This window comes from Suillus paluster, assembly GCF_016628075.1.
Source record: "Suillus paluster strain FC165 chromosome Unknown EDB91scaffold_2, whole genome shotgun sequence".
Lineage (NCBI taxonomy): Eukaryota > Fungi > Basidiomycota > Agaricomycetes > Boletales > Suillaceae > Suillus > Suillus paluster.
This window is the reverse complement of record NW_024537562.1, coordinates 919108-933958: the sequence shown is the minus strand read 5'-3', so window position 1 is coordinate 933958 and position 14851 is coordinate 919108. Positions and strand designations below refer to the sequence as shown.

Below are 14851 nucleotides of genomic sequence, written 5' to 3'. Positions count from 1 at the left end.
GAATATTAAACAAGTAAATGAAATAAATAGTATAAGATACGAAGTTGAAGTTGAAAAGGGAAACAAAGGTGCGCAGCATCTGCCGACGCCGAGCTCCAGAGCTCCAGAATTGAAGATGAAAGAAATAACAAGAAGCGGGAAGGGTTTCCCCCACAATGGATTGAGGGAATCAAGAACTCGTCTTGATTTTAGCATAGCGTTCACTTATTTGTGGTGTCACACAGCTTCCTTGGGAGGCTAAGGCAGCACAGAGTTGATGAAAGGCCACAGCCCAGAGAACATAACAAGAACGTGAGGCGTTGCGCGATCCTCCAGAGTTAGCTGTAGCTCGACCCGCTACGATGCACACTCTTACTGTGTTTTGCAACGGTCCCGTGCAACCTGACAGGACCTGGTCATGGTCAAACCACGGTCCGTGACATGATGACCCTGCAGGAGTTTGTACGGCTGACTTGAAGATAGACGCTAGCTGACAGGGCGCAGCATGCCTGTGATCATGAGGTCGGACCAGCCCAAAATACCATATGCACATACCTGTTTTTCTCCGCACAGCAAAGTTAATGATGAAGATGCTACATAAGAAGACACTGGCATCAACTTCGGATAGTTAAAACAGACCTACACCATAGCATAGCAACGGAAACAAAAATCCACGATGGAGCGGGGATGGAGCGTGCGCGAGATTCATTTAACATTCCAGGAGATATGCCTTGGCAAGTCGCGGCATCAAACCAGCCGATCATTGAGAATCAAATCCCAAGGTGCTTCGGAAGACGCTCGCTATATCAGTTCAGCCTCATCCGTCCAATTATCAACCACAAGTCTGAGTCTTCCTGACTCTCCAGAGTCCGACCATGTCTGAAAAGAAAGCCCCAACAAAACGGAGAAGCAGGGCTACAGTCAAAGCTGAAGAAGGCGGAGACGACTCGCCAGGTTTACCACAACCGACTACAAGTGCTAGTACTAGCTCTCGGAAAAGAAAAGCTGTCAATCCTCTACCAAGGGAGCTGCTAGCACCCGTCACTCACATGCAAGACCTAAACGCAGCTAGAGAAGAACGACGGTCAGAACGTGCGTGAGATCTAGATTGCCCGAGTCCGAGTCCGTTGCTCATATATAAGTACTACAACCCAGTCGTACCAGTACCTCATATCCTCGAACGTCAGCGCTCTCGCCGTGCACATTCCTTCCATCCATCAGATCCCCCATTTCGTCGTACGCCCGCTGACTTACGCTCGACGCGAAAACCTAGCGTATCGAACATCGCCCCACGACCACCGCGATCCCGGCGATCAAGCATGCCAGGTCCAGAGCGCAACATGCTACAGCGTGAGCTTCTCTTCAGGTTCCTATGCGACGCAGCTCATGTACCCGTTGAACATCAGATGCGTGGCATACTGTCATGACCACCGATCCCCTCGTTGACTCGGATGAGGAATGTCATGATAGTCACGTTCGAACAGACTATGGTGCGTCCATTCGCTTTTCATAACAAGGGACCTTGGCTGAGACGGTCGCAGTCAAGAGGATGCAAGTCATTTCTCGCCTAAGAGGCAGGCCACCAACTCCAGAAGGAGAAGAACCTGCATATGCAACTCCAATGACCGGGCGGCCATCACACTTTGAGGCTCACGCAGGGCGTCTCCCCTCTGTATTCTGAACACTCGGAATTGTTACGGACTACATGTACCATACTATCTACCTCTTTGTTGTTCTAGTTTGTTGTATGTACTGACTTGTATGAACTACATCTGAGCGACTGCACATCGAAGCATTCCGTGGTTTGAGCAATTGATTGGTAGCCTACATTCAATATGCACAAAATTCCAAAGTGTGTAATGTATAGTATGCAAGGGAGGGGACGTAAGGGTGCACCGAGTGACCGAACGAAGAGGGAAAGAGGGCGCAAAAGTAACACGCAAAAAAAGAAGGGGAAAAAGTAGAATAAACACACTAAAAATGTCAGATAAAACAGATTCTGGTAAACCATCTAGTCCCGGATTAAAATACATACTGCATCATAACAGCAATACAGCTTCACAGACCGAGGAACCAGGTATTGCCTCACTATTCTGCGAGCCACTTTTCGCATTTCTTGGCGTACTTGTCGAGTAGCTGCGCCAGGTCGCGGATGACGAATGTCAGCACGACACTCGCGAAGAACTCGGAGGCCCGTTTTAGCTTGACTTCTGCGGCAGCCCGGAGGTCTATAGGGAACGCGGCGTATGTCGGTGCGACGGGATGCGACAACAGCGCCTTCGTATGCTCGTCGATGAGCTGGGCTTGCGTAAACAGCCTATTCAAGCCAGACACATAAGCAGCGGGCGAATCAAGGCTATTTCACACGTCAATAAAAGACAGACGCAATAAAAACAAGAGACGAACTTTTTTCCATTGGTAAACTTGTCGATTTGTCGCGTAAGCTTGCCTCCCCATGATGTTACCTGAACGAACAAATAAAGCGTCAAGCCACAAGAACGAGCGAACCATCTGGAAATTCCTTACCCCGCCGCTTTTCTTAACCACAAAACCTTCACCCACGCCAAGCTTCTTGCCAAAGTTCGCAACGACGCTGTCGCATATCGAGGAAAATTCCTCCAACTTGCCTACCCACGTTTCAGCTTCCTTGCGAGTTACACTGCCGATGCCCAAGGCAAGTCCACTGCAAACGCTCGCGCCGAAGCACTCCCCACTGCATTGCTGCATCTCCTCGAGGGCTGAGCAAAGCACTTCTACAACGCGGACTTTTTCTGGTATGTTTGTGAGCTTAGCCCCTCCTTGTGACCAGACCTCTTGCGGTACATGCAATCGTCTCGTGATATAACCACCGGACCTTGAGGTCATAGTGTTCGCCAGGAGAGTCATCATATGATACGGCTTCCTTTGACTGTCAGCGGGTGGAGCAGGGGGAAGTGGAGAAATAGGCGTAGTCGGTAAATTAGATATCAGTGCTGGTGGAGGCACCAGCGCCAGTGCCGGGGGTGGCGACAACAATTCCGTTTGCAACGTCAATTGGGGCAGTTGCGGGATGTTGATGCTGATGTTCTGCTGCAATTTCGAAGGGTTGGACATTTTACGAGGTATTAGTCCGTTAAGTCCGGCTGTGTGTGGCAATGGGGGTCGCTGAGAATCGAGTGGTGAGATACGACCATTGGCAACAGAAGGCCTACGTCCTGGCTGTGACGAAGCGCGACTTCGCCCAACCACGGCAGGCATTGCGCTAGGGGGTACCGGTGATCCTGTAGGCTTTGGAGCAGGAAGAGAGAACGTCGACGGTGATGGTGAATCAGTAGGCGAAGAACTACCAGTTGAAGGGGGAGCAGACATCTTGGCGCGCCTCTGATGAATCGTACCCATCGCTAGGGAGGTGTTGATCAGCTGTTGACCACTTGTCACGCTCATCGACTCTCCCCGAACTCGTGGAGTAATGGGTTGTGCTGGCGAATCAGGTGATCGTAAAGAGTATGATGTGGCTGTGGGTGACGGAAGTGGAGGCAGTGGATGAGAGTCTCGGATTGCAGTACGCGGCGTGTCAGGCCGTCGGGGCAACGAAGCCGTAACGTCGTCGTCGTCGTCAATGCTCTCCTGGCTGGGGGGACCGTCGAGCCTCATCCCCTCTTCAGTAACAGAGGTCAGTCTAGCTCCTGACCCCGTTCGTCTGTGTCCAATTGAATTTCCGCGCGGACGGGTGGTTTCTAGGAACCTGCTGGTCTGCGAGGGCATCGTTGCGGAAACAGCTAGTACGGCAGAGTCTGGGGGTGGTGGTGGTGGTAGTGGTGGTGGAGGCGGGGATAAGGCTGGAGGTGGTGCAGCGGGAGGAAAAACAGAAGCGGCTCGAGGTCGACCAGTGACTGAGGGGGTATACTGGGTTCGGTTCGCTGGAAGGGTTGCGGTGCGGTTGAGGGGGGTATTGGAATTATCCAGGGGGGATAATGGAAGAGGTGAGACAGGTGCAGCATAAGGATGTTGTGGTGATATGCCATTGGTTCTTTGACCGAATTCGGTGGACAGATAACTAGCATTGAGAAGGGCAGCTCCAATACCTTCATGGCCATCATTATCGTCATCATGGTCATGGTTATGTACGCCGAGGTGCTGAGGGTCGTCTTGGGTGTGTTCTGTGTGATAGGAGGATGTTCTGTGAGAATCGGAAGTGGGTGAAAGGGAAGACGGGGATGGGGGTTGTGTGGACTCTGTGGATGTGGATGGGGCGTAGACAGAGGATGGGGAATGAGGTATGGGAGGTATGCTGTATATCAAGCTGAGAATGTTCATACGGTCAGCATACGTGTCGTGCTGAAATGGAATTAGGTCGAATTCGCGACTAGAATGGGTGAATTTCTTACTATTGATTTGAGACGTCTAACTTCTTCTTCTTGGGCAACTACGCTTCTCCGTCTACCGTTTCGTCTTGGACGTTCTGTGCTATCTTCGCCTCTTCTTACACGCTCCATAACTTCACTGAGGAGAGCGACACTTCGACCGTATGCCATGACGGCAGCATGAGGGTCATCATTGGTAGAGTCCAACTGAACAGCTTCACGGGCGAGTTCCAAAGCTCTTGTGAGAGCGCGTCGAGAAGATGGACGAGACTGAGAGGGTGTACGGGACTGAGTTGGTGACAACAACAGACGGTCGGGGACGATATCCTGGTGGTGTGAAGATGACGTGGGTTGAAGGACAGATCTAGGCGAAGGGTCTGATAGGATATTGAATTCATGGGCAACGGTGCTTGAAGATGGCTGTGGACTGTTTGAGGCGGAAGTAGATGCTTGCCTTGTCTGAAACGCGGCTATTGCAGCGAGATTTGCAGAGGCAGAAGGTCTGCCAAAATTGGACTGACTACCACTGGTGCTTGACCTATGTCTGGTAGTATAGGGAAGTTCCTCTGTAATATGTGAAGGAGGGTCGTCATCAGGATGATAAGGTACTGATGCTGATACTAAAGGTAGACTTGGAATTGGTTGACTGGGTGGTGGACCTGCAGGAGGAAAGTTGGCAGCAGATGAACGGCGACGAGAAGTAAGAACGAAAGATGAAGGAGGATGTACTGGTGAAGTTAAAGGGAACGCGTTATCATGGGATTGACGAGGACGATGAATGATTGATGGTGGGCGAGTATTGAACTCCGGGTCCATGACGGGGTCAAGTCAAGGAGGTTCCTCGAGAGACACTGAAAATTATGAGTTGATGAGTTTCAGAAAACCTAAATCGGAGTAAACCTGAAACCACGTCTTCTATGCTATCTCCAAGGAAAGGACAGTACACGACTAGTTCACAGTCGAAACCCTCTCTTTCAACAATAATAATGTTCAGACCGAGTTTGGTAGTCTCAACTATTAATATTCATCTCGGCTCCCCCCCCCCCTCTACGAGTTGACTGCATGTATCGAATTCACACCAGAGCACTGTATCAAAAAAACTTGTAGCAGCAAGTGTCTCTTCAAAATGCATTTCCACTAAAAAACGATTACGACCTGTCAAGAAGCCTTGAAAGCTGGGTAAATTTCCCGTAAAGAATGGCAATGGATTATCCGGTATATATAAAATCGCAGAGTAGACAGAAACGAGCGGACGGTCAAGTGAGGAAGGATTTACACACACGGAGGGTATAATTGTCGACCACAGTGCCCAACAACAGCTAGCTATCCACCTACTTTCAGTCTCGGAATTCTGCCTGAGACCCTTGAGCAACTAGGCGACTCTCCAAATTTCTATTTCATCATATCAGCAAACTTTGCTCTCATCACATTTCCATAGAAACCTTACCTGAGAGACTCCTCTTTTGCCAGCAGTTCCTGTCGCTTTTCGTTGATCTCCCTTTGCACTTTGAGTTCAATCTCACGAAGCTATTCGTCCGCAAGAATAGTTGATCAGCACAATCAAAACAAAACTGCGTATTGTCACCTACTTTCTCCTCTTCCCTACGAAGTTGCTCTTCCTTGAGACGCACGCTCTGTGTAGCAAGCTCTTCTGGAAGGATAGAAGAATCGCTACACAAATTATTCGTTAGCTTGAAATATCAACATCGTGTCATCTTTAATATTCTCACTGTGTATCCGCGTGCACTGTCCGAGAAAGCTTCTCAGTACGATAAGTCTCGTAAAGAACGTCATGCGTAAGTGACTTCAAGTCGCCAAGGTGAGAGCTGTACCAAACATATTTCCTTAGCATTTCCCAGAAACGGCTAGATCAACGCTTACTTCAACAATGCACTCCGCAGTCTGCTGAAGTCCGAGTGTTTTGGGTTGTCCACTTCGGCAATACCCCAAGGGTATATCCTCGCGCGTACCGGTTGTCCGTCCATCTCGATTTCTTCCTCCGAACCGATGATGGCAAAAGGAAGCAATGCCTATATATCATTTACGTAAATGCTTGACACGAGCTCAAATTACGTCACATACCCGTAATTCACTGTTGTCCTGGATGGTTTCCTCGTCATCCTCCTCCACATCGTAAGGGAAGTTGTAGACAGGGATGTCATAGTGTTCGATATCCTCCATGATCTGTGACACGTCAACTTCGGTTAAAATGAATAAGCCTCGGAGTACGAACCCGCTTCTTGAATCCCCGAAGCTCGCTGGGTGTCAAGGAATCTGCCTTTCCAATAACAGGAATCACGTTAACACGAGGTGAGAGACGGCGCATCAGCTCGATGTCCATTTCCCTCAAGCTATAACACAGCCAGTTAACGCACTATATCAACGTGATGTGTAAAAGTATACGTACGAGTGACCTGTAGGGGGGATGAAGTACAAAAGCGCGTGCACTCGGTTATCCCTGAACCGAGGATTACGCTTGATACGAGACTCCTCAGCCAAAATGTCGTCATATTGACGCTCGAGGTAGCCAACAATTTCTTGGAATCTAAAACCAAACGTTATTCAGTGGGATATGAAAGGATGGTTATATACGAACGCAAACTCGTTGTCGATGTTGTCCCCGAAACCTGGGGTGTCAACAATGGTAAGCGCAATGCGAACACCATCCTCCTCCAACTCTGTGACAATGAATGATATGGTTGAATACAATGCAAACACTACATAGTCGGTGCAACTGACCGACGTTGGCAGGCTTGATTCTGATACCCTCCTCGATATGCGCGGTGTCTGGGTTGTCAGAGACCTTGTGCGCCAGGACTTCGGACTCGCAAAGAGTGTTCACAAAGGTCGTACGGCCAGTACCAGAGGCACCTGAAACACGTTGAGAAAATCGACCGGTCAACAATCACCGAATACAAGTCGAAATAATAACTGGAGAGAATAACTGACCGACGACCATGAGGGTGAACTGGACACCCTTCTTGACCTTGTTTCCTCTGCGTCTGCCGGCGAAAGACATTTTGTGGAAGGTTTGACTTTTGGGTTGCTTCACTTGCGTGCAGAGCAAAACAGAGACGAAGGGGAAAGTTGACCTCGCCTATTCAAACTCCGCCCAGCCGCGCCACCGTCGCGACGGGTCCGAATACTAGACTCTGAAGTAGCACTCTATCCATCTCCAGTTTGCCGTCGCTTTGCGTTGAAAAAATTAACTGACGCGTTTTTGCATGGTCGTTTTTATTGCAGCATGTTGCCGCATGTCTTGTTGTGGTAGACGTCAACTGCTGCTTGACATTCGGACGCGCACTTTCCATTCAGGGTTTGTGACATGTGTCGACGACGCGGTCACTATCAAGGCTTCACGCCCCGAAGTGACCATCACGAAAAAGAAGTTTTCAGAGCTTCCCAAGCGACGCGTCGCGGTGGAGGAGCATTTACTTCTGCCTCCTACCAAGGTGCAGAGCTCAAGTGACGCGAGTGTCCCTAACGATCTTGTAATTCCTTCTTGTGCGCAGTTCAGATGTATTTTTGGAATTTCTTTCTTATGAAAAGTACATGCGCATGCGATTCATTCAGCATCTCACTTGAACATCACCGAGGAATCTGAAAGGGGCGTAAGAAATCCGCAAGGTTTGGACACTTCATCGTTGCAACTCGAGGAAGAACAGCCCAAAAAACGCAGAGGACGGCCAAAATCACTGATATCCGATGGTACTCCCGCTACCGCCGCAGGTACGCAGATTCCCTAGCTATTAACCACAGACCGTCATGCCATTCTCACAGGGGCTGGGATCTCCGCAACTCCAAAGAGAACACGGCGGCGACGAAAGGCCAAGGTGGACGACTCCGCGGACAATACAGCACCTCCAAAACAGCCGCGCAACATGCTTGCCACTGAGATCCTAAACAACCTTGCTAAATTCCCGCATTGCATCCTCCTGACCCGTGTCGGTCAGTTTTATGAGGTACGGTGCGCTCCTATCTACTTTGACAAACTTTGCCCAACTGTTTCTGCTGCAGTCCTACTTCGACCAAGCAATCGAAGTCGCTCGTCTTTTGAACATCAAGCTGACCTCTCGTGTTTGGGACAAACAATCTATCGCCATGTGCGGTTTCCCACTGATGCATCTGGACAAGTATATCAAGGTTCTCGTCCAACAAAATAAACGGTTCGTCGCGATGTGCGAAGAGTTTCCTCGGTATTCTGTGTCCGGCCAGAAACCCGAATTCGACAGACGAGTGGTGCGCGTGATTACCCCTGGGACACTCATTGATGAGCCGTTCATTAACCAGTACGAGAACAACTATCTCTTGTCCATCAGCGCCGATGGTGCAATGGAAGAAATGGACGGAACCTCTCCCGTGGGATTAGCTTGGATCGACGTTTCTACGGGTGAATTCTTTGCAAAGACGTCATCTCAGGAGGCTTTAAAGGACGACCTGGCGAGGATAAGCCCGCGAGAAGTTGTCCTAGAAGATACACTCCAAGGAAACTTTTCACATCCCATTCAACAGCTGCTTGTGGATGAAGGCTGCTTTGTGTCGTACGCTACGCCCTCTCAAGAAAACTTGGTGAAAGATTCGCCCGAGATGGCTGTGACTCCAGATGACCTCAACAAACTGGAGGGAGACTTGACATCTGTCCCTTCTGCGTATTCTCCTGAGGAGACATCTGCTATCAAAATTCTTACCAACTTTCTGCACGCTAATTTACTGGAGCATATGCCACGCCTTTCAATGCCAAGCCGCGAAGGCAACGTTGAGCGCATGCAAATCGACTCTCACACTATCAAGGCACTTGAACTCAGGGAAAGCACGCGAGAAGGTGGTACGACAGGTAGCTTGCTTAGTGTCGTCAAAAGGACTGTAACACGCAGCGGAACGCGTCTGCTGGCGCGATGGTTGTGTAAGTTTTTGTTATTTGATATAATCTCAAGGCCCCTGAGATACATTCAGGTTCACCAAGCACCTCGGTCAAACAAATACAAGCTCGACAGTCATTAGTGGCCTTCTTTCACGCCAGGCCACATTTACTCTGCGACGTCAGGCAGTTCTTGGATGAAGTCGAAGACACGACTCGGATCGTTCAGAGGTTCCTTCTTGGGCGAGGTGATCCTGGCGATTTGGTTTCGATCAGCAGAACGATTAACGTTTGGAGTGCAATTCGCAAGCGCCTGGAACTCGAGAAGCAAATGGAAAGCTTGGAACAAGGCTTTCTGCTTTCGGAAGACTGGTCAAGTGTCGATGCTCTTTTAACTAGAATGGCAGATCTGCAAGACCTTGAGAGTCGAATCAATTTGGCCTTGCAAAGCATTGAAACTGCAGACGAGTCGAAAGATGAAGAGGACGCAGATAGCTCTGCGCCTGCAGATGCAGAGGAGCCCAGCAAAATTGATTCCAAGTTCGATATGCTCTCTAAGTGCTCCATTCGGCCAGAGTACGCAGCGTTATCGTTATCGTTCCAGACCGCATCACTTACGTGTATTGGTCCAGATTTTCTGCGCAACTGGCATCTCTGCACACCATCCTCGTCGATTTACTAGAGCAAAGAAGGAAAATGGAACGTCAACTTCAAGTAGACTATGGTAAGGTACATATTGCCCTTCGGGCTGCTACTGATTTAGTTGAATAGAAGCACCTTCTCTGACCTTGCGTACTTCTCCTGCACAAGGAATGCATGTCCACATCGGTCGCTTACGAAGAGACCAGACTAATGTGAAGGCATCTCCGCTGTTCATTAATATATCGGAGAGTGGTTCGACAAGCTCCTATTTTTACCAGGTCTGTTCGTCCTCCTTCCACTTTCATGAAAAATGCCTCATTTCAAACGATCGGCTGTTAGCCATGGTCGTCTCTAGGCAATCAGTTGGTTGAAACTGTGACGGCGATCACGAACGCTGAAAAGGAAGCTTTCAGCCTGCTACGCAATGAGGTCAGTTGTTCCCTTCCAAAACATGTTGTCATAGATTCATTGTATACGTCAGGTCAAAGCTTTTGCGATCGATCTTCGAAGAAATGCGCGGATAATGGACGAATTGGACGTTACCCTCGGATTTGCGAGCCTTGCAGCTGAAATGCGGTTCACGAGGCCCGTTATCACTGATGAGTACGTTACCCGTCGCACATCCTCCTGGCCCTTAATAACGTCATATCAGTACGACATACGAGGTGACCAATGGACGACATCCAACTGTAGAACTTGGCCTGCTCACTTCAGGCCGGGTCTTTACCCCGAACTCCGTGGCACTGGAAAGTGCCTCCCGGCTTCACATAATCACAGGCCCAAACATGGCAGGGAAATCAACATTCCTGCGGCAAGCAGCTTTGATTGCTATACTTGCTCAGACTGGTTCCTTTGTACCCGCGGACCACGCTATCATCGGAGTTGTAGACAAACTATTTTCCAGAGTAGGGGCCAAGGATGATCTCTTTCGTGACAGAAGTACTTTCATGGTGGAGATGCTCGAAACGGCTGAAATTCTGCGTCGGGCGACTTCGAAGAGCTTGGTAGGTTGTTGGTTTACTCATTCCAGTGTATTTGAAAGCTGAAAACTCTGCAGGTCATCATGGATGAAGTGGGTCGTGGAACCACAGTCAAAGATGGTCTAGCAATAGCATTTGCTGCCGTCCATCATCTCGTGACCCAGAATCAGTGTCGAGCCTTATTTGCTACTCATTTTCATGAACTTGCAGATATGCTCGGTTACTCTGACAATCACCGTGGCGGCGGCGTCTTCCAGGAAGTCGGGTTCTTTTGTACAGATGTTGATGAGACAGACGTAAGTGACCGAATTGAACTTGTGTTTTCTGTCTGCTCAGATGAGGACTATCAGGACAACCATTTTGCCTACTCCCACCGTCTGCGGCCAGGCGTGAATCGAGATAGTCATGGCCTCAAGGTTGCTCAACTGGCAGGCATGCCAGAATCCGCTGTCCTTCTTGCCAAGCAAGCTTTGGATGCACTCAAAGGGCAGGATCACATCGGTTCTCAACAACTTTTTGCCCTAGGACAATCTTTAACGAGCTAATGGTAGTATATATTCCCCTAATGATATCCACTCGCAATTTTTGTACATTACGATTTAGAAATGTAATGACCGGCTCATCATGACATCTGTGAGCGAATAAAGTTGAGGGCAGAGCCAGCGAGGAACCACTTCAACTGATCCTCCGACATGGTGTGTTTTGTGGGTATCTCAAATACCTCGCCGGTGCGCTTGGTGACCTTGAGCTTAACTGCGGCGTTTTGTCGTCCCTCGATAAGATCTGCCAGGCCTATAGTCTCGACCATGTCGCCTGATCCGATGCGAGAGTAGTCAGCCTTGTCGGCGAACCAAAGGGGGAGGACTCCTTGTTTCTGCATCACAATTAAATCAGTAATTCTACCCTGTTCGAGCACACCGCACCTTTAGGTTAGTCTCGTGGATTCGAGCAAAAGACCTTGCGACGATCATTGCACACCCTGACACAACATGAGAAACTACTCGAGTGCAACACACTGAGATACTTCAACGTACCATAGAATCTAGGCTGAAGTGCAGCATGCTCACGGGCACTACCTTCGCCGTAATTGTCATCAACGACCAGGGTCCAAGGCTGACCGCGAGCTTTGAACCGTTTTGCGACTCCCGGAATGGTGTCGCTCTCAGTCTCGCCAGCGTCACGATCATGGTCGAACGCAACATTCACATCGCCCCCTTCGTCGTTCACAGCCTTGTCAAGTTTAATAACATATCTACAGGATGGCAGTTTGCGCGACGCACCGTAATAACTGTAAAAGATAGTCAGCACAAAACGTGCTAAGAGTACGCATAGACATACGAAGATTTTCAGAGATGTTAGTGAGATGTCCCTTGTATTTCAACCAAGGGCCCTGTAAGTGGATTAGCTGGACGACTGAGTAAAAATAGATCTCACTTACAGCCGCAGAAATGTGGTCAGTAGTGCACTTCCCTCTTACGCGCATGAGCACTTTCAAGGGCGGGAGTTCCAGACCCCTTTCGTTGCCGGTTTCTTTGCCGAAATGACTTTGGAAAGGCTCCAACAGTTCGAGACGCTGAGAGTCTGCACTAATGATCACCTCAGTTTCAGGTTGTGGCTCTGGTGTGGGAGAAGGGTAGTAGTCAGTGTTGCCTTGAGTGAAACCTTCCGTTGGTAAATCCTGCCCAGCGGGCGGAGCGAACTTGAACGGTTTGCCAGAGGGCAGAGTCAGGGTGTCCGTCATGGGGTTGAACGACAGTGAGCCAGAGAATGCCATAGCTGTCACAATCGTAGGCGACGCGAGGAAGTTCATAGTTAGCTGGTTTCCATCATTGCGAGACTTGAAGTTCCTGCATCATTGAAAATAAGTAACGTTGCATATCGAAAGTGTTTAGCATGCTCTTACCGGTTGAAAGATGTCAAAATAGCTTTGGAGGGATGTTTAGCTCGCACACAGTTGATAATTACTAGACTCATTTACCATTTTCTTCACCCTTCATATCATCTCGTTTCCACTAAGCAAAGAAGTCAAAAGGCTGTGATTGAGCATGAATATGATACGTACTTGACCAATACAAGGACCGCACGCATTTGCCAAAACAACAGCGCCGACGTCTTGCAAAGTGTTTGTAACTCCGTCACGCTCCATGGTCGCACGAATCTGTTCCGAACCAGGAGTGCAAAGGAAAGGAACCTTGGTAACCAAGCCAGCAGCTTTTGCCTGTTTCGCCAGCTCTGCCACTCGCGTCTATTCGGGTCAGTAATGAAAGCATAACCTTGAAATATTGTGCTTACCATGTCCTCGTATGAGCTGTTGGTGCACGAACCAATAAGGCCAGCGGAAAGCTCGTCCTTCCAACCTTGTTCTTTCACAAAGGACCCGAACTTCGACAAAGGTGTTGCCAGGTCAGGGGTGAAAGGGCCGTTGATAGTTGGTTCAAGCTCGGACAAGTTCTGCAGATGTAAATAAGATGACCCATCCACTGAATAGAGTACAACCGTACGATTTCAATGACTTCATCATATTCTGCACCCTCATCGGCGCTCAGGAAGCCCGTCGATGCAGCCATATCAGCAGCACGAGCGACAGGCGCACGTCCTGTTGCATTCAAGTACGCATGCATATTCTCCGTGTAAGGGAAAGTCGAGGTCGTAGCGCCGACTTCAGCTCCCATGTTAGCAACCGTAGCGAGACCTTATCATTGAATCACGATCAGCGCGAGTCAACCTGCATTCGTGGGTTCATTTCACCTGTGCATGACTGGCTAGCCACACCAGGACCGAAGTACTCCAAAATGCGTCCAGTGCCTCCCTGGATATGTGTTAGTAACTCATTTTTGCGAATTGGTAGTTTACTCACCCGGACTGTCAACTTGCCAGCAAGATGAAGAATCAAGTCCTTGGGTGTTGCCCAACCACTGAGTTTCCCGGTCAAGTGTATGCCTGACATCAAGCCTTCAGAAAGCACGGTATAACTGTGATCTAACTTAACTCACCAACAACTTGGGGGGCCTTCAGTTCCCAGGGAGTTCCAGTCATGGCGTCGACTGCATCAGCACCCCCAACACCAATGGCCAGTAGACCGAGCCCTCCGGCATTAGGCGTGTGCGAATCTACCACCAGTTCATCTTTACGATTAAACTCCTCGCAAGGTTACTCACCTGTGCCTAGCCTGTGTATTTTCATCTTTCCAGACATGTAAAGGCGCATACAACAATTTACTCACATGAGCATTCCTGGAGCGGCATAATTCTCAAGTACGATTTGGTGAATGATGCCAGAGCCTGGTTTCCAGAATTCGATGCCGTACTTGCGAGCGGCACTTTCAAGGAAATCGAACACCTCTTGATTGGAGGCAATCGACCTCTTTTGTCCGTCTCATGAGCAACACGTGCTATTCTGAGGACCGAGTCATACCTTCAGGTCAGATTCCGCACCATCAACAGCTTGGATGAGATGGTCACAGTGTATGCTAGTTGAAACAGCACAACGAGAGAGCCCGGCACTCATGAACTGAAGCCTGCCAGGAAGGTCAAATCACACTATTTACACCAACAGTGTATATAATGCGTACAAGGCCATTCTATAAACGAGTATATGATCAAAACCAGTTCGGAATAACGTGCATTAATAACATACTGGGCGGAAGCGTCCTGCATTGCGACTCGCTGAGGCGTGAGCTGTAGGTAGCTTTCACCCCTGATCTTCCCTCCTCCAGACAAGCTCTTCTCCGGGTCATTGAGATGACTGTACAAGATCTTTTCAGCCAACGTCAATGGTCGGTTGTTAAGCAGCTCGCGAACGCGTTCCAATTTTTCAATAAGCTGAGTATATGGTGGGGTGATCGAAGAACAGTCCTTTTCATAAGACGGCGCGTGTGTTGCCAGACATCGCCGAAGTGTGGGTCCTGCAGCGAGAGAACTGCTCCGCAGGGTTGTTGAAAACATCTTCGTCCTCTGCTGCCCTCCTCGCCTGCCTCTTCACGGTAAGTGTGTAGAGGGTAATCGTGTTCGTGTTCGGTTCGGTTACAAAATTTCGATCATTTCTATAGC

At 49.2% G+C, this 14851-nt stretch overlaps 5 protein-coding genes across 5 annotated transcripts; 2 read left to right on the top strand and 3 right to left on the bottom strand.

The window, feature by feature from the left end:
* Nucleotides 1-693: 693 nt before the first annotated feature.
* Nucleotides 694-1687, top strand: EDB91DRAFT_271327 (uncharacterized protein). The gene is made up of 4 exons (XM_041326662.1): nt 694-1071; nt 1135-1329; nt 1386-1469; nt 1521-1687. Exons 1-4 carry the CDS (start codon nt 855-857, stop codon nt 1658-1660), a joined length of 636 nt encoding a protein of 211 aa, XP_041183786.1. The 5' UTR covers nt 694-854; the 3' UTR covers nt 1661-1687.
* Nucleotides 1688-1769: 82 nt separating this feature from the next.
* Nucleotides 1770-5330, bottom strand: EDB91DRAFT_1214400 (uncharacterized protein). Its single transcript, XM_041320797.1, has 4 exons — nt 4347-5330; nt 2506-4296; nt 2386-2444; nt 1770-2335 (listed from the first exon to the last, which is right to left on the bottom strand). The coding sequence occupies exons 1-4, from the start codon at nt 5136-5138 to the stop codon at nt 2068-2070; spliced, it is 2910 nt and encodes a 969-aa protein (XP_041183785.1). The 5' UTR covers nt 5139-5330; the 3' UTR covers nt 1770-2067.
* Nucleotides 5323-7376, bottom strand: EDB91DRAFT_1097134 (septin). Its single transcript, XM_041317039.1, has 11 exons — nt 7272-7376; nt 7062-7193; nt 6919-7000; nt 6730-6867; nt 6556-6673; nt 6405-6506; nt 6204-6352; nt 6053-6148; nt 5912-5993; nt 5770-5849; nt 5323-5714 (listed from the first exon to the last, which is right to left on the bottom strand). Exons 1-11 carry the CDS (start codon nt 7339-7341, stop codon nt 5660-5662), a joined length of 1104 nt encoding a protein of 367 aa, XP_041183784.1. The 5' UTR covers nt 7342-7376; the 3' UTR covers nt 5323-5659.
* An 827-nt stretch (nt 7377-8203) lies between these two features.
* EDB91DRAFT_1042217 (muts domain V-domain-containing protein) lies at nt 8204-11347 on the top strand (the record flags this gene model as incomplete). The annotated part of the gene is made up of 10 exons (XM_041312980.1): nt 8204-8284; nt 8340-9225; nt 9276-9756; nt 9813-9904; nt 9952-10100; nt 10162-10251; nt 10304-10425; nt 10475-10826; nt 10880-11098; nt 11153-11347. The coding sequence occupies 10 exons, from the start codon at nt 8204-8206 to the stop codon at nt 11345-11347; spliced, it is 2667 nt and encodes an 888-aa protein (XP_041183783.1).
* On the bottom strand, nt 11330-14809 carry EDB91DRAFT_1097128 (aconitate hydratase). The gene is made up of 18 exons (XM_041317038.1): nt 14439-14809; nt 14374-14382; nt 14217-14319; nt 14026-14165; nt 13961-13971; nt 13796-13912; nt 13660-13742; nt 13551-13611; nt 13304-13494; nt 13095-13253; nt 12865-13047; nt 12781-12814; nt 12706-12727; nt 12241-12649; nt 12125-12192; nt 11837-12033; nt 11726-11781; nt 11330-11676 (listed from the first exon to the last, which is right to left on the bottom strand). The coding sequence occupies exons 1-18, from the start codon at nt 14744-14746 to the stop codon at nt 11425-11427; spliced, it is 2403 nt and encodes an 800-aa protein (XP_041183782.1). The 5' UTR covers nt 14747-14809; the 3' UTR covers nt 11330-11424.
* Between the last annotated feature and the right edge of the window lie 42 nt (nt 14810-14851).